Genomic DNA, 18481 nt, shown 5'->3' on the forward strand with positions numbered 1-18481 from the left:
ACGTTCAAAATAAATAACAAACGTTTTGTCTAGTTAGGAGTTCCGCGTCATGCAAATAAAGGAAAGTTAAACTTTTCAGTATACGGCTGCAATAATTATAGAGGAAAATGCTATTTATTCATTACATTTAATTCCCGTTTGAAGAAGAATAAATCGAAAAGTGCTATACCGAAAGTATAAAGTTGAAGTTCAATATTGCTTGTCAAGTAAGTTCAAGATCAAAATAAAAAAGAAGAAAATTTGTTTTCTTGAATATATTTTTTTCAGAAAAGTATACATACATACAATATTTTTTAAAACTAAAATAAACGTTTTTAGTCCTTGAGTATAAATTTACTGAAATATTTTTTTAGTTAATTAATTTTTTCATGCGAAGAAATATTTAATTGTTAAAATCACGAGAACATAATTTATTACGTTTATGTATTCTAAAGCTTATGTTAAAGATTGACTATATGCTATTCAATTTGCCCAAGAATTTTACTGCAATAGGAGAGCATTGCAAAAACACAATTTAACTAATAGGTAGGCCTATTATCACAATAAGTTATGTTCATAAACTATATTAAAGCGAAACAAATATTTATCATTTAATGATATGCAACTTTTTCCTTTGAGGTAAAAATTGAGGTATATTTAATGTAATAAGTAAATCCTCTCATAAAATTTACTGAAACTAATATTCTTCATTGTCCGTCATATTATGATTCCAAACAGTTCAAATCAACTGAAACATGAAATAAAATAGTAAGGTTAACCATGAGGTGTGGAAGAAATTAGAGAGTGCTTTGTAAAAAGTGTTAAAAATTTCTTATGAAATATTGTAATTATTATGTTCGTACATAATGTAATAAAAAATTCAATACATGAAATTCAACACATGGGTACTTTGTATTGCAAGTTATTAAACATACCTATATTTTAAAAACACATGTGCGTATCTAAGTCGAATTGTTATGTAATACATGATGAACAATAACATTACCAACACAACTTCCCTTCCAAATAACTTTCACACAAAGATAAGGCCGCGGACAAATTATACACACTGGTCGCACGAGGAGCTGAAATAAGTCTTATAAGAAAGCCGGCCGGAGTAATTCTTTTCAAGCCAAAGCTGAAAGTAATGGATGTTGTTTGTCTAAAGCAGGCAGTGAAATTACATACAAGTTTACAGAATAGCCATATAAGATCTTTGACGCTTCTTATCCCGTCAGTGGACTGTACGCGAAGAACCAACTGCATCATGGCCCGCCGCCAGTTATATACTTACGTATGAATACACTTGTAAACGATGGTTTGTATACTTATGTAGGTTGCCGACATCGATAGGTATTCTTTGGCAGCTCGATGTGGATTCATTCGAACACGTTTGCGCTAAACACGACATATTTTTACATAAGAGTGACATCGCGCACTGAAAAAAGTTGCAGGTCTGTAACGCAACAGTGATGCAAATATTACATAGTTCGAACATTTTCTGGAGCACGACATTCACTTTGGGTAATGCTAAGCTACTTGATAGGTACACTTTACCCGCTTTAAAAGTGATAGCTTAAAAAAAAGTGTACATGGAAGCAGACTCAGCCATATGTTTATTGCTGTTGTGTTTGTCATAAACCTAATAAGTTCAATACGGCCTGTAAGTAGAACCCATGTTTTTTTACGACTTGTGTACAAGCTGTGGTTGTAAAGCGAATTTATATTCTTAGTTAACAAACGTCTATCATAACAAATTTGGAATAAGGCTACCTTAATTTTTTTCTAGAACGAAAATATCTGGAAATAAAAATCAAGGAAAAAAGCATGAAAGATTACGGATTTTTTTTCCAACAACAAATAATTTATGGTTTAACTGCTTTGTGTACTATATAAAAACATAACAAGATTTCAAAATTTTACATTTTTTTTTTACTATCCGTTATAGTTATGTTTTGTTTTAACTCATAAATATTTAAGTTGATTGCCAACGTCACGAGTGTACAATAATTTATGTCACACTGCTCCGGGTTGCAGGTAAAGTAACAGGCGTGAAATTTGATTAGAAACGCGTTCATTTAATTCAGGCCCTTTAATTGGGCGTGACGGACAATGTGCCAAATATGTAACAATTATAAGTAGGTGAAGTATTAAACAAAAAGAACTTGAATGCAAAATAATGCATCTAAAAAAAATAATTTGCAAGGTTCTTTCATGGATGTTGTAATGTATGGGCAATATTTACTTAATTTTTGTTTTTGGATAAATTAATTGTGGTTTGTAAAATTTTAATAATTTTGAATAATTGCTGTAAAAAATTTATTTCCTGTCCTTATTAATTAATCGAGCTGTAGAAATAAGTTTATCTGAAAATTTACGTCATCTTCATTAAACATTGCCACTATTTATACTTTTTAACTTCCAAATGGTTTTTGAATTTTGTAATTAATAACGTACCATCCATTATTACATATGTGAGCGATCGGTCACTGACCTCATCTTCAATACTCCTCGTGACTCCTGCGCCAGGAGGAACATATATATACTCCTGACTAGCTTATTTAATATAGATCTTCCCTTGTTTTTATTTTTTATTTATCATTCCATGAACATTTTTAAAACAGAGAAGACCATCAGATATCTATCTAACCAAAAAGCATAGAAAAATAACATTTAGTTTTCAAAATATGATTTTTCTTTTAGTTTAAGATACATTTTATATAAACCTACATTTTTAAGTATGAAAACTTTTGTAAATAGTTAACCATTTGGTTAATACCAGTATAAATTTTTCTTCAGCGTTGTAAGATGTGTAAGATCATTTTGGAAAACTAAAATAATTAAAAAAAATATTGGGTAGTATAATAATTGTTTTTTGAATATTTATTAAAAATAGAAGGAAAACACTGAAGTGTATGTTCATGTTAAAAGTTAAATAAAATTTTTGTCGAATTAGCTAGCGAGACTGTAAAGCCACCAATAAATAGTTTGTAGGACAACTTTCAATGTGTTGATTGATTAGTTTCAATACTTTATTTCGTAATACATGATCTAGTATGGTAAGCTTTAGGATATTTGTAGTTTAAACAAAAGCAATGTTTTAGAGATACACGAATATAGTCACAGAGTAAGTCGAGCACATGGTACTGTGGCGAGGCACACTAAAAGCAATTCTGAGAATTTCTTTCGGTCATGGGATTATCTTTTACCGGTGCCGGTTGTGGGTTGTCTCCCTCTCACGCACGCACGCACACACAGGTAGCCTGCCTCCCCCCCGGGCCAGGGTCCACCACCACGCTACCTGTGCTGTGGCTGCGAGCTGGCTTCGCCGAGCGGCAGCACGAGACGGTGGAAAACTTTCAAGATTTGCAGAAATTGCGGAAAAGATATCTCGGAATTCAAAGCGATGACTATATGTTTTAAATACATGAATTTCTTCAGAAAAAAATTACATTTTTTTCTAGACTTGTACTTTTTTTCTGTCATTCTCCTAAGCAGTATAAAATGGCCCCAAAGTTGGACAAGTTGGTGATTTTTTATTTCATATTTTGATAGAAAAAAACATAAATGTAAAAGTATACAGACATTTCGTGTAGTATCTTCTCGTGGGTGAAAAATTTTCAGATTCGTAGTGTCGATCAATAAAGTCCCATCATTATTTAAAAAACATAGTGTTCCGCTAACTTCTGAAGCTACTAGGGAGGCCCCTTAAGGATAGGAAAAGTAGGAAACGAATGGGAGTATTTCAAGTTTAATGTGCCTCGAAAAAGTCAAATCGATGGTTGTTCCAATCGAGTGGAAGAGAGATAGATGCGGCGCAAGCGTACAATGAGCGTAACGGGACACAGCGTAACGGGACAATGTGCGTAACGGGACACTTTTTCGTGCGTGCAGCCGGCGTTCGTCGATTGATTAGACGTTGTCACGTCAAAATGAACATGTAAAATTGTACCGTTTCCAAAAATATTTCAACTTGTTTTGTATCTTAAGCCTGTTAATCCACATTGTGTAGTTTGAAGTTATTTATAATTTTATTACTGTTTAATCAAATCTAAAACTAACCAAGTTAACTGGCAGAACATCAAACCCACTTTCTATATCGCAAGTCCAACTAACCTTTTGACCTCTTGATCATCGTGAATACTGAAAAGCTAACCTAAAAGGAAAAGCACTAGCATAACGGTGTGTTCAAGTTAGCGTCATACAAACTTTAGGCATATGCACATTTAATGAGATCTTTTCAATATGTTTATGTATTTTTACAAGTACCACGTCGTAAATTTACTCTGACGAATGGCTGTATTAATAACAAAAATTGTGTATGATAACACAAACTGTAGTTGTTTTTATAAAATTACACAATAAAGATTTAACATTATTAAACATATAAATATGTATGGCGGATGTTTCCGAAGGAGGCCGGTGGGATTCACCCTTACACTGGTGCATTCTCGGCTGTTCCTTAGCGTAGTATCGTTCCGTGACACGTTTATAGAAGCTGCTAGCTATTTTATTGAGTTCATTTTTATTTAACGTCTCGTCATTAGAGTCATTAGAGTTCAGGAGCGTACGCAGAATTTCATTTCTGTGTTTGATTAGAGGTATTTTATGATTTCGTGAAGAGGATATATATATATATATATATATATATATATATATATATATATATATATACTAGCTGCCCGACCCGGCTTCGCACGGTTGTATTTATGGGGGGGGAAATGAGACCAAATCTCCTATTTACAGTTATAATAAATGAAATAAAATGAAAATTAATTAATTTTGACAAAAACTTAATACAATGCTTTGTAATGTACCGAAGAAAAAACGAATAGCACCGATGGTTTCCCGACTCTCAAGCACGCAACGTTGTCATGGAAACGAAGTACCCACTGTTTCCCGGGCTTAAACACCAATCAACATTGATAATCAGTTTATTATTAATTATAAATTATTAAGACTATTAATCGAAATAAAAACTACCCTATCTCTCAAGTTGGAAACAATTACACATAAATGCCAATTTTCATCGAAATCGGTTGACTTGGTAAAGAGTTCACTGGACCTTTTTAGAAATCAGATGTAGTTAGTAATTGTCTTCTTAATTTGAATAATTTATATCACTTTCAAATCCCGACCGACTTTGTTCTACCAGTGTATAGTTATTTACCTGTATATATCTAAAAATTGGTGGTCTGTATTTAATGAGTGATGAGGACTACACTAACAATGAAATAGTCGTTGCCATGGAGACGAATGAAGCATCAACAATGCTACAGCCGTTGCCGTGGTGATTTTCTGCCAACTCATACATACATCACATTAGAAAACTCTAAAATTATCAGATTAAGACCATTAATCGAAATAAAAACTATCCTATCTCTCAAGTTGGAAAAAATTACACATAAATGCCAATTTTCATCGAAATCGGTTAAGTGGTTTAGGAGTCCATTGAGGACAAACATTGTGACACGAGATTTATATATATTAAGATATAAAAACCCTCCCATCCTGTCCCGTTAAGAGACGTACGCGATTCAGTGAAAGTGGAGAAACGCACGACTGTGGTTTACAGTAAGAGAATCCCTGGAGTTATCTCGAGAAAACCACTGGAAACCGAACTAAAGACGATGATCGGGTCGGGAATCGAACCCATGTCCGCCCGAGTGTGGGTCCAGTCGCCCTAGTGCATCATACCGCGATGGGCGCGATGAGAAGGAAACAACTATTATTTGTTTCTAACAAATCACGTTCGGCACATACGTGATGTCAGCGCGGAAGACTAAAATGAGCATCATATAATTTTGTTTTCAAATGATGGTTGAAATGGTGCATTGGTAATGCAATTATATTTTATGTATTTTTTTTTTTTTTTTTTAGTTTTGGTTTTTCTAAATTATTTTATAGAATCTTTTAAAATATGTTCACGTGCAAAGATTTTTCCGAATAAATATTTCATTTGATAAAACAAATATATCTCAAACCAGTTTGTAAACGTTTATAGCTGTCATATATGTAGTGCGAATTCATCGCGTCTTTCGCGTCCCTTTGACGTGTTATTGTGATTCGAACCTACATGACATAAAACTCTTTATTCACAGTTACTTATTTTACAGTTCTTTGGGACCTTATTTCGCTCTTCTTAAACTATTTATTTAGGTTCTCCAAATTAATTCCCTTAAATCAAATACTTAACAATTGGTTAATCGTACGAGTTGTTTTGAAGCTCTTGACGCAAACAAAAATGGCATTTTCAAAAAATTTAACTTAAAATATACTGAATTAACGTTTACAAAATTTTTAATTACTGTGATGAACGTTCTGTAGAATATTTGAATCTGAATTTCATATTTCCTACTTTTTAAACTTTTGTGGAACTTTCGACATTTACATGCTTACCTTTCATGGGACTGTTTATATGGTCATTCAGCAGACCTTGTGAGTCTCGGTTAAAGTATATGTGATTGTAACACTACCTAATTACCTTCAGCGTTATTTTACGCGCAAAATAACAAAAAAATAATAGCCCTAATTACAAAAACTAAGCCATCGATATAAAAGAACGAAGACTGACATTATGGAAACTTTTTGAAAAATTAAAATTGACGTAAAACTGAAGTGTTTGCAAAAACATGTACTGATTATTACGTAAATAATATCTATAAATAGATATAAATTATAATTTAACATGTCATTTAATTCCATAGTCTGTTAACGTTTCAAGTTATGTTCTTCTTCATGATTATGATTTTGTACTCCTAGCATCTGCATTTTATTCAGAATTCATCTCTCCTTGACGCCTCAAATAACTGTTATGATTATTTAAAGTTAGTTATGCTGAAGTCAACATACAAGAAAATATACTTCAGTATTCTTTAAGAGTGCCACTCACAGCTTCTTAGCCACGTGACTCTTTCAGTTGCATTTTTCTCGCTCCTCCCGACAACCTGCAAGTCCGGGATAAGGTTGAACTCCCGTCCGCCTCCATCCGTCCGTCCTTCATCATCCGTCAATCACGCGACCTGCAGCCAATCATATGGTCCGGAGAGTTCGATCCTTCCGTCCGTCAAAATCTTCCCAAGCTCTAACATTCGGCGGACGGATGAAATGACAATCTCCAAATTATTTGCAAAGTATTTAAACAAAAATAAATGACCAAGTCTCAGAAGGGTAATTAATCACGCTAAGTAAATATAATAACGAGGAAAATTTTTAATTATTTTTAAGTTCTTGGATTATGAGAGCTTAAAATTTATATATTTGTACAACAGACCTTTTATCCAAAATTTTAAGTCTTCTCGTCAGTTGGTAGGGATTGAAATGGAAAGGTTTTATGACGGAAGTGCGCAGTGTTTGGAATCGCTCCGCCAATTGTTGGACGGGCGGATGACGGACGGACACGACGGATCATTGAGAGTACAGCTTAAGCCTGTTGGGCCTAGCCGCAGTCGGGCTCGTCGGCGCAAACGGACGAAAGCACCGGTTGTATCTGACCCTCGGGCATCGCTTGAAGGACCAGTTGCTGTCAAGCGACTTTTTTTTTATACGAGCTCCATAAAACATCGCCGGCGGCTACAGGCTCCTAAAAAAGTATAGCTAATATCCGGCCGCTATTAAATTCAGTCCGTCGGGTGGGAAGAATTAACAAACGCGCTGTTGTTGTTAATCGAATGCCACGGGTTCAACTCCATATTCAGTCCACATATTCTGCTCTCATCGTGCAAGTCATTTTATGAATCCTCAGTTCTAATGTTAGCTGGAGAAAGGATACGTGTGTGGTGTGCGTGTCGCTAGCCAGCCACTTCCCTCTCAACACAGCTGCACAGTTCGGAGTAGTTTATATGCAGTCCCGCCCGCTTGGTGCTATTTCCACGCTAGGCGATGAGGCAAATATGCGCCAAAAAATGCGCAGAGGTTGCCCGTGGCACCGAGCACTCGTTTACGTGATAATTTTTCATGCGTGTCAAAAGCCTCGTCGAGGTTTTTGTTCGCGGACAGTGAACTACTAGCCCTTTCAAGATGCACGCGGTATTAAAGAATTTATTTAGTAGAACTTGTCAAGTGTATGAAGATTAAGTAACTCAGAATATAAGCGTATGTGTACGAGTTGTCCGTGCAATTCTTTAAAATTCCCACACTGACATAGTTAAGGCTCATGTTTTGATGTGTAAACATCTTAGCTGTCGGTATACAGCGTTTGGTAGGAGTAATTTCGTGAATGGGGCGGAATTCGCTTGGAACAGAAATATGTGACCACGGTACTGCTATCTGTGGCGCATGGCGTGAACCAAAAGTTCACAAATATAAAGGCAAAATTTACCTATAGTATTAACTGTTCAATGAATTTTATCAATATGGGCAGTATTTTAATAAAATTCCTTGTCGAAAATCAGGTCCAAAGCCGGGGTTCAGTATTTTTTTTTTTTGTATTTTTCGCTTTTATCGGAGCCGTTTCATTGTATAGTTTTACCTTTCGCTTAGCAAATCGAATGATTCGATAGTCGACGTAGCTGCTTCTACAGCGAATTCTCCTAGCGACCGGTGTGGAAACTATGTGTGAGTCGTGTCAAGAAATGTTGTTAAAACCACAATTTTCGTAAATTTATCACGCTCGGAATTATTTTATTTTCAACATGAGAACACATGGATTTGCTCGGTACCGAGATTAGATATTTACTCATCACTGGCAAGTACTGCTGAATGACTCGCTCACATTTTTAAATATTTATTTTCTTGTTATTACTTAGTTATAAAATTTCAAAACGATGCTTCCCCTACATTTGTTGTATCTTCAACAGATATTCGCTAAATTTAATATAATGGGTGTAAAACGTCGCGCTAGTGTTCGTCATTATTATTACTTGCGAAACATTTTAAAGCCATTATATTAAACTTGGAGTATATCTGTTGCAAATATGGTGACAGTATAATAAATGAAAGTGAGTTAAGTATCGTGTTAGAATTTCAGAAATATCCATTAAATAATAGTAATGAGAAAATGAAAAATCAACATGGCGTATGAGATCGAGCCTCTAAGCTAATTTTTATCAATATTTTTATCCTGAAAACAGACACTTTCACCCACCAGCTAAGTAAACTTTACTATATTTAAAGAAAATTACAGTTTTTATTTTTTAAATATATAATTGGTTGATAGAAGTGATAGTTTATATTTGCAACCTGAATTCACAGCATAATGCTGAGCATTTTGCCACGTTTTTATTAACTCGCTTTCTTGTCTGTCTGTTTGTTTTTCTGTAAGGTACAAATTTTGAAATTTATTTTTAACCCAACTTCCTAATGAACTAAAGTCGTAGCTTAGAACTGAATACAATGTTCACACAAGACTAAAAAGCAGAAAATAATTGTTTAAATATTATTTTTTAATATACCACTTTTTAAAACGGACTGAAAAGTATAAAATAATTTATCCTAGACTCACACAGATTCCTAACCCCATACAGATTGTCCTACAAATTTGTGAGTGTGAATTTCTAATACGTATGAAAATACTTGTAAGATTTAAAACGAAAACGTTGGGCACATGCGATAGATAATTGTAAGAATGTAGGGAGTAGATGACGTTGGCAAAACTCACATAACAGTTCATATCAGTTGCAGAGCAATAAACGTGTTAGTGAATTAAGTGAAATATTAATGCGTCAATGTGTTAATGTATTAAAAATTCACAATTACAAATGTTCAGGACAATCTCTATGGGGTTAGGAATATGTATGGGGTTATAAATCTGATTGGGGCTAGGAAAACTTATTTCATACTTCTTATTCCGTTTTCAAAACGTGGTATATATGTTGTTTTTTTTTTCATTTTTCAATAGCGTTCAACACCCCAGAGCTCCTCGTGTAGTTTCCGCGTACCTCAGGCACAGATGTATGAATGGTACAGCATTTTATTTCGTTTCCAGATCTTCTACATGCTACGCCCGTCCCTCCCGGACGGCATAACACTGGGTGACGTCAAGAGGTTCAAGATGGTGGCCCCCTTCTTCAACGTCTTCGTCAACGCCAACAGATATTTCGAGTTCGAAGACATCGACAAATTCAAACGATACAGGAACATCAATGAAGATGGATGTGTGAGGAACTCGCCAGTTTGGACTAATTAATAGAGACCTGCAAAATTCGCGGGTTCAATGACCTCCAGGATAGACTCTACTACACTCTACACACTTGGGCAAATGCCACCTGTTCATTGGCTGCTGACTTGTGAGTCGTCTCGACTGAGTGTCTGTGATTCGACACTTCTTTGAGCGAGGATCTCTAATTGGCCCTCATTACTCCAGATTAACAGTGAACCAGTGGTAGAAGCAGCGCTAAGGTATAATTATTTGAATTGTAGCATATCACGAAATGAATCCGCGAATTTTGCAGGTCTCTACTAATTAAGGGTTGTTTAGTTGCACTCTTTAACTCCGTGTACCGATATAGTTTTGCATAAATAACACAGGATGATAAGCATAGTGAATCAGCCCCAGAAATATATCTGGGTCATCTTTTCAGGGTATGTTGGTACTAATAAGATACGATGATCCTGTAAGCTTTAAATCGCTTTATATTTTGGTTTTTGAATAAATATTTAAAAAAAAAATAATTCTTAAAAACTGTTTAACCGATTTGAATTATATTTGGACTCATTATAGAGGTACATAAAGGCTATACTCGGAATAAATAACAGCTCATAATCTTCATTATTACCATTTGAAATAGGCGAATTTTTCCGAAATTATTATTATTTTTTTCTTTATGATAACGTTTTCGTAAATTTCGAAACTATTGTTTTTATGTCATTTTCGATGTAGAATAACCTCTCAAATTCATAACTTGATCGAAAAGGTACGCCACATTGAAAAAATATATATATATAAAACATTGATCCCCCCCCCTCAACGCCTCAACCAAGTACTGTAATTGGTGTTTAGCATTTAATTCATATTCTGGAATGACGACAACTGTAAACATTCTGTCAATAGACATTATGTTTTGGTTTTGAAAATCTCTTAAAGGCTCGGTTTCACTCTCCATGACGATATATGTATATATATATATATGTATGTATGTATGTATGTATGTATATATATATATATATATATATATATATATATTCCCCCCAGTTTAAAGGGCCATTTAAAAAATTTAAACTTTATACCTTCCTTGCATTTGTTGTTCTGCCACAAATATTTTTAACAGGTGATCACGTAGTGCAGGGGTCGGCAGACCGCGGCTCGCGAGTCACATGCGGCTCATTTCATAGGATTTTACGGCTCTATACACTCACTGCGTTGCCACAGCACAAAAAAAAAAATATGCCGAACAAATTCAAAAAGTACAATCACAAGCATGTTACTTGTCAGACATAGCTAAGCTTCCGAATGCGATGCAAGATCACCATTCCCAATAAGTAATATATTTTACAAAGCCCATGTGCTTTTATATTTTAATAATTAACTCGAAATTTTTGGGTTTTATGGTTTTATCAGTAGAGCTCTACTAATTACTACCATTGTTTTTACATTAACGTGTTTTTTTCCCCCTGAGTAGCCTTTATTTTTAAGAATTTATGTTGAATTTGGGAATAAAATATTTAGATTATATCCCTTTTTTATTTTAACATACCATGTATATACAGAGAAAATACATGTTGCGGCTCTCTAAAAAAATTGAAGAATTTGTTTACTTAATATTTAGCTCATCTCACTCTAAAGTCTGCCGGCCCATGATACTACACGGAGCGAATATCTGTTGAAAATATTTGTGGCATAGCAAAAAATGCAAGGAAGGTGACGAGTTTAAATTTTAGACGTAGCCCTTAAATAAATGTAATGATGAAAAACCGAACAAAATTAACTTGGCGTGTTGAGACCGTGCCTTAATTTCAGATCTCTGTCTTGACGAAGGCAGAGTTTCGAAACTGATCATGATGATACAATGGTAAGTACTTTGTTTTGTGATCGCTGACGTTCACGGAGACTTGCGGGCGATGTCTGTTCGTCGGCGACGGTCAGCCGGAGCGTGGTGACGCCGCGGCGATTTGTAATTTTTTTTCCTAACTTAACTAAAACTATGTTTATTTTGGAGGGGTCCGGGTTAGGGAGGGACCTAGGTGCGTCTCAGGCCGAAGCCTATACGCCTAGTCATGCTGGGATTAGCCATGCAGGGAGAGGGTCGCATGCATCATGTGCTAGGAGGGGATTGGCCAGCCATGGCAACGATTGGCGCCATGACTAACTCCCCTCACTCTTAAATCTAGACTATAACTAGAGATAGGTTGGGCCCAGGTAAAACCTGCATAGACACAGGGAAAACCCTGGGCACATTCATGCGGGATACAATTTGGCATGCATTGCGTGCAGGAATTTACAGGAAACAGAGGATGGTCTGGATGAAGTGTTGGTCAGAGTAGAAAAGAATCTACCATGCGGGGGTTGGGCACTTGAGGCACCGCCGTTGCACCGGAGAGGGATCCAGTCCCGGTTCCCCTCCCGAAGTCGCCCGCGGTGGTTCCTTGAGAAATGTCCGAATACTTCCTCAGCTTACTTGGTTGTTGTCCATGATGACTACCTCGCTGTTAACGAAACCTAAAACGGATTTATTTTAAAAATAAAAAAAAGACTCAAAATTACCCAATAAACCTGTTTATCAACCGGCTTTCAGAGTAAAAAAATTCACTTGAATTATTCTTTTATGAGTAACATATTAACTGCCGTCTGTGGCGGATGGTGCAAACCCAACTTCACAAAGACAAAGTGAAAGGTTATTGTATTAACGTTTTAATGAATATTAACAATATTTGTAAAATTTCTTGTCGAAAATATGTTCCAAAGCTGGTTTTTTTAATACTTGCCTTTATAATTCTTTTTCATTATAAAGTTAAAAATTCTGTTAATCAAACAATTCTATAGTCGACGTAGATGCTCCGGCAGCGAATTCTAGCGGCGGGTGCGGAATCTACATGGTGTGATTCGTGTTCATAAATGTAGTTGAAAACGTAATATGCGTATATTAATCATGCTAGGCATTATTTTAAAGAATACTACGTTAAATTCAATGTACGAGTTTTGTATTATAACTGTATTTGCAACGTGAATCTGCTCGTTACCGATGTTAGATGTTACAAATCACTGGAGAGTACTGAAAGATTCGCTCACATTTTTTTTTCCATCTTACTGGCGCAGTTTTTAATGCTACATGACTTGTGTGTTTTTTTTCTGATAACCATAATAATAATGTCTGGCATGAGGATTACTTTTTATTTTTTTTACAGGTATCGACATGGAACCAGTACGTTGATACAAAATACAATATGATGATCAGGAACACAGGTTTGAAATGGTGAGTAACTCACTAATTGCTGCTTCTGCTGGTATTATTTATTCATTGCATGCAAATTTGTAAAGACTTGCATATTACTTAATGTTACAACGTTATGTTACAACACAGTGAGAAATGTCCCGCCTTTGATGAATCCGGACCACTTAAAAGTAATGCACAATGCGACAGATTCCCGGAATCGCAGGCCAGACTTTAGCCGAGATGGAATGCATTACAGGTGAATATAAGTTTTGATCGTTTTATGTTTAGAAATTTTTTTTCTTAAACAGAATATATATTTTTTATTTTAACAAATTCGGTGCATTAATAAAAATAATAATTCAACAAATAAGTTGAACGTTTTTCAATGCTTACTTCACCAAAATATACGTGATACTGTGATATGTATAAGATGCAATTTTATAATAAAATAACTTGAAATAAGCATTCCCAGGACAGTATTACTCGGAACAATATAATTCAGCAAGCATTCGTGAGTTTAAAATCGTACCACCCGTAGTGAAGAAATGAGTAAACAAGAAAAGCAGAGCCAAACAAAGTAAAATTATTTTTTCCCCCCTTCCCCATTTATTCCGTTTATTTATATATGTTAGACGTGCTAAAACATTTACGTTAATTGTATTAAGGTATTTCAAAAAATATTTTTTTTTTGATATTTGAATAATTTTTTGGTTGAAATTCTGATTAATTTCAGGTTCAAAAGTTGCATTTCGGTGCTCTATTGTTTTTCGCTGTAGTTCGGCGCATCGACGTGATCTCGGCGGGGACGGCTCCAGAGTCGGGCAAGCCGGGCAACTTGCCCGGGGTCCCGCGCCGACCCGTTTTATTTTCCTCTCCCCGGTTTTGTCGAAGTTTCTGTGGAAAATAATTGAAATAATGGGTAAAGGAACATTGAAATTGAAACTAGCGTGTAATTTTAAGTGCTGGTCAATACCTTTCAATTTAAATGGGATATTCAAGGTTTCCTTTTAGGAAAAAAAAATCTTTCAAAGAATTTCTTGCTTCATGCAATAGCGCTTTTTCTAAAATGTTTGATCGTTAAAGTTTTCAAAAAATCTAACCCGAGTATAAATTATCAGTAAAGAATATTTAAAACCATTAATCCAAATTAACAAAAAAAATCGAATTTTAAGTTGCAGTTTGGTAAAACAAAAAATAGAGTTGTTTCAAATCGTTTATTTTTTAAATTTTCCAGGGTAGAGCCCCCGAACGTCGTTTTCTTTGGGGGTTATTTCTTCCGCCTTTCCGCCACACACGGTGCTCAGAACTTCAGGAAAAACAACGCGATTTCAAAACTACTCCGAGTGGGATCTGCTTACGAAAAGCATTTAAGAATTCACTGAGGGCCGAAAAGTACTTTTGATTTCGGATTAAGTTTTTAAACTGTATTTTTAGAAGAGTTAAAATGGCTAAAACGCGTGATTTAAGAGTATATTTAGGCCTAAAACAACCGGTTCAGATTCTTGAAAGCACTTAAAGGGACTTGCATTACACCTTTATCTTCATAAATTTCTCCGTCATATAATGGTACGGTCATCACAAATATTACACAGTTATCCTGTGACGACGAGAAGACTGCGCGCCAGTTCACTGCCTTTCGCTAGAAATACCAGCGAGCGTCGCGCTTATCAACCAGCCTCACCAACACACATACACCCCGACCAGACGGCCCGCTTAAGAGGTGTTACGCCGTCGATCGGCGAGTATAGTTCCCGTAAGCGAGCCGGAGTCTGGGTCAGCCACATCACGGACGACTGTTGCGTTTGAACACGTTTTATGGTTGGAAATTTGAAATAAAAATTGACCGGGATAAAAAAAGTGTAATTTATAACTTCCGTTAATTCAAAAATATATTAAAATAAATATTATAGTGAAAAAATAAAATATTTTAATGCTTTATGAGTGCTTAGTGTATATAACCTTCAAACTTATAAACCTTTAGAGAAATTTTCTCAAAAATGTAAGCCTTCTAGTCAGTTAGCAACATCCAAATGGGAAAATATTATGCCAAACGTGTGGAGTGATGTGAATCGGTTGTTTAGTTGACGGACGAACGAATGGCGGATGGACAGTTGACGATCGGTAATATCACTTAAGACGTTAAACACACAACCAGATCAGGAGCGCTGGAAAAGTATTATGTAAACCATCGCCTATTGTCAGAAAACAAACTTAGCCGTATCTGGCGTGATTTTGGGACACCATAGAAAAACAAATCAGGATGGTCGCACCGGGATTGGCTGCGAGTGCAGTGCCTTACCACTGCGCCATCTCACACCGCGGCGCTGTAACTCAGAAAACACTACTTATGGACTCCACACACTTCCGGAAATATTCAGAGGAAAAACTGCGCAAGCCAGGATTTCCGAAACGTGTGTGGGGCCCTTTCATAACAAACAACTTAGAAACACCCAAGATAATATAGCCAAGTTATGCCAGTTATAAGTTATGTGGTTCTAACTTGCGATAGGTCTAAGCTGTGTGTTTTAAACTTCTGATATTTCTATGTTGTGTGATTATGAGCTGTTACAGTCCTAAGTCGGCGTTTATAAGTTGGTACAGTTCTAAATTACGATGTTTTTAATTTTTTTATGTTATGGTGGTTCTAAATTGTGTGTTTCTAATGCACGACAGTACTAAGGCCGGTATTCCAAGAATATTATACGTTTGTAACCTAACCGTATTCCTAATGTACGATAGAACACGGCCAGTTTCTTATTTTTGGAGAACGGATTTCGGTGTCCTATCCGTTGCCGTTCTGTTCCGCGCATGCGCAGAGCTCACTTTTTCGTTGATTTCGTCCATATGGCGAACCCGCGTCTGGCGCCATTAACTCGTATATAGTAATTTTTTGATCATCTGGGTCGTACCAAAAGTATTGGTGTGTCAAATTAAACTCCATGATAGCGAAATTATCCTGGAATACATTCTGCCCACTTCAATGGCCATAACAATAAATAATCGCAACTTAAAAAGTACTTGGTAAAATTTTAAAGGATGTTATATTTTTGTGCGATGGTGCTCCTATCTCTAGTATTTTTGCCGTAACAATTTTATCGATGGTTGCCAAACGTCCGCTAGAATGCGTTGAAACTAGTTTCTAGCCTCGTTCAGGTCACCTATTTTTAAATTTAAATTGTTGCCGATCTGTTCCCTTGCTGGGATTAGATTCGGACAGGTTCTGGAATACAGGCCGCGTGTTAGGTTGTGTCTCAACGAGGCAGTGCTTGTTCGCTGCCTTGCCCGAACGTCTTGGAACGCCTCCCTAAGTTGCGCGGATTGTTTGGTGATTGCAAGTGGTGACTGTTGTAACTGATGGCAGGGTCGGCAAGCTGTGCTGGAGAGCCGTCACCTCGTGCTGCGAGCGTCCCCGCAAGGACGCCGGGGAGTCCGCCGGCGAGGACTGGACGGACGCCAGGATACAGGACATGACAGTCGAGCAGGCCCAACACCTCATAAACATGGACAACATGGCTAAAGTGAGCGAGTCCGCCAAGGCCACAAGTGGTAGAGAGGCCCCCCCCTCCCCCTGCCAATTCATTATTTAATTTATTGGCTACATTAAACAGCACTTGTTATGGTTGTATAGATTTGTCACGCTGTAATTTTTTATTGTTCACTGTAAACTTTTCCAGGTAGCTAATGTGAGAAATATTCTCTGTATAATCATTTTACTAACCTGTATAACTAGTGTATGAGTCAGTTACTCAATTTGCTCAAATCCCGTTAGTATATATTGGACTGCCCTGTCTCATAAAAAGTATTCCAACTGCTGGTCTTCAAAAACATCAATATTTTCAGTGATTAATTGAAGAAAAAAAAATATTAATACAAGTTTTTATTCACAGGTTTGATGTCGAAGTTCCTGCTTTGGTAAAAATGAAACAAAAAAAGCCTTCACGAAAACGTGCTCTGAAGAAGTATACGAATATAATCTAATGGACATATGTAAATATTGCATACAAGAAAAATGTTATTAACATTGATAAAATTTTAAGGTTTAAAATATTGAGATGTTACGTGTACACTTCTTGTAAATATTTGACGCTATTGTGTCCGTAATATAAAAACTTGATGAATGTTTGTATGGATTTTTTTATTGTAAATAAATCAATTGTACCTAGAATTTAGGTATTTTAATAATGCTTTAAGCATACTGTATACATTTTATGTGCATACTTTACGTGACTTTCACTATCTTAGCCTTGATATATGTACATGTATAAAACAGTAGAGAAAAAAGAGAGATAGAAAGAAAAATTAAAATAATGAATGAGGAGATGTTTGTACAAATATTATATCCTTTTGGATTCAAAGTTGAGTGCTAGAATATGGCAAAGTTTAAGAAGAAGTCATCTTTCAAGACATTTATATACATTTCTTGATACAAATTGTGACAAACAACATGGAGTTATATCTGTGTGTTCCAACACAACAGACAGTACACACCTATCCGGGATCTGTGCTGGACTTACAGAGGTACAGTAAATGTTCTCGGAAGGTTACTTTACACCTGTTATTGTTCAGCTCAGTTACCAAATTACTGTAATCACCCCAAACTGTGACAATGAGTGATGATTTTTTTTAATTGGTTGAATGGTAGATGCCTTTTCTTAGTCGAGGCCTTTTTATTATTATATCATCAATCAAATATGGAGTTTAGTACCCATGCCTTACCGGGACTCGAACCCAAAACTCATCGCACCGTAATCCGGTGTGCATCCGACTACGCTACGGAAGCCGACTAGTTATTGATGAATGACTGACACAATTGTATGCCGTGTTTTGATTACGGAAGCTCCTTCCAGTTATTGTACTTGATGCACCAACCTGACGAACATAATTCCGCAGAAAAAAAGTTTTACATCACTTATATTAGGTACCTATATTATGTACTCTATGACTTAAAAAGATTAATAAGGCTCACTTTGTAAGTAAAAAGACGTAAATGCTTGGCAGTTTGGGTTTATCATGACTACGTTGTATCCTAAATTATGACTGGTGTCTGACACAAAGCTGAGGGAACTGCAAGAGCTCAAAACGCGCGGGGCGCTAAGGGCGATACTGGCTCGCGAATCTCACGCCTTCTCGCCTCTACGCAACAGGCGCTGAACTAGCGTGCAGTCTTCTCGGTATTTCGTTTCTATGGGCCT

The 18481-nt window shown here is 36.0% G+C and overlaps 1 protein-coding gene across 1 annotated transcript in view; it reads left to right on the forward strand.

Annotated features, from left to right (window-relative positions):
• LOC134531296 (serine/threonine-protein phosphatase 2A regulatory subunit B'' subunit delta-like) overlaps positions 1-17411 on the forward strand; it is a 29037-nt gene extending 11626 nt beyond the window's left edge. Inside the window, exons 3-6 of the mRNA XM_063366990.1 lie at positions 9905-10075; positions 13261-13328; positions 16651-16807; positions 17177-17411. Of these exons, the coding sequence (XP_063223060.1) occupies positions 9905-10075; positions 13261-13328; positions 16651-16807; positions 17177-17182 (402 nt within the window). The 3' untranslated portion in view covers positions 17183-17411. The remainder of the gene's footprint in view (positions 1-9904; positions 10076-13260; positions 13329-16650; positions 16808-17176) is intronic.
• The last annotated feature ends 1070 nt before the right edge of the window (positions 17412-18481 follow it).

The sequence above is a fragment of the Bacillus rossius genome, chromosome 3, assembly GCF_032445375.1.
Source record: "Bacillus rossius redtenbacheri isolate Brsri chromosome 3, Brsri_v3, whole genome shotgun sequence".
In the NCBI taxonomy this organism is placed as follows: domain Eukaryota; kingdom Metazoa; phylum Arthropoda; class Insecta; order Phasmatodea; family Bacillidae; genus Bacillus; species Bacillus rossius.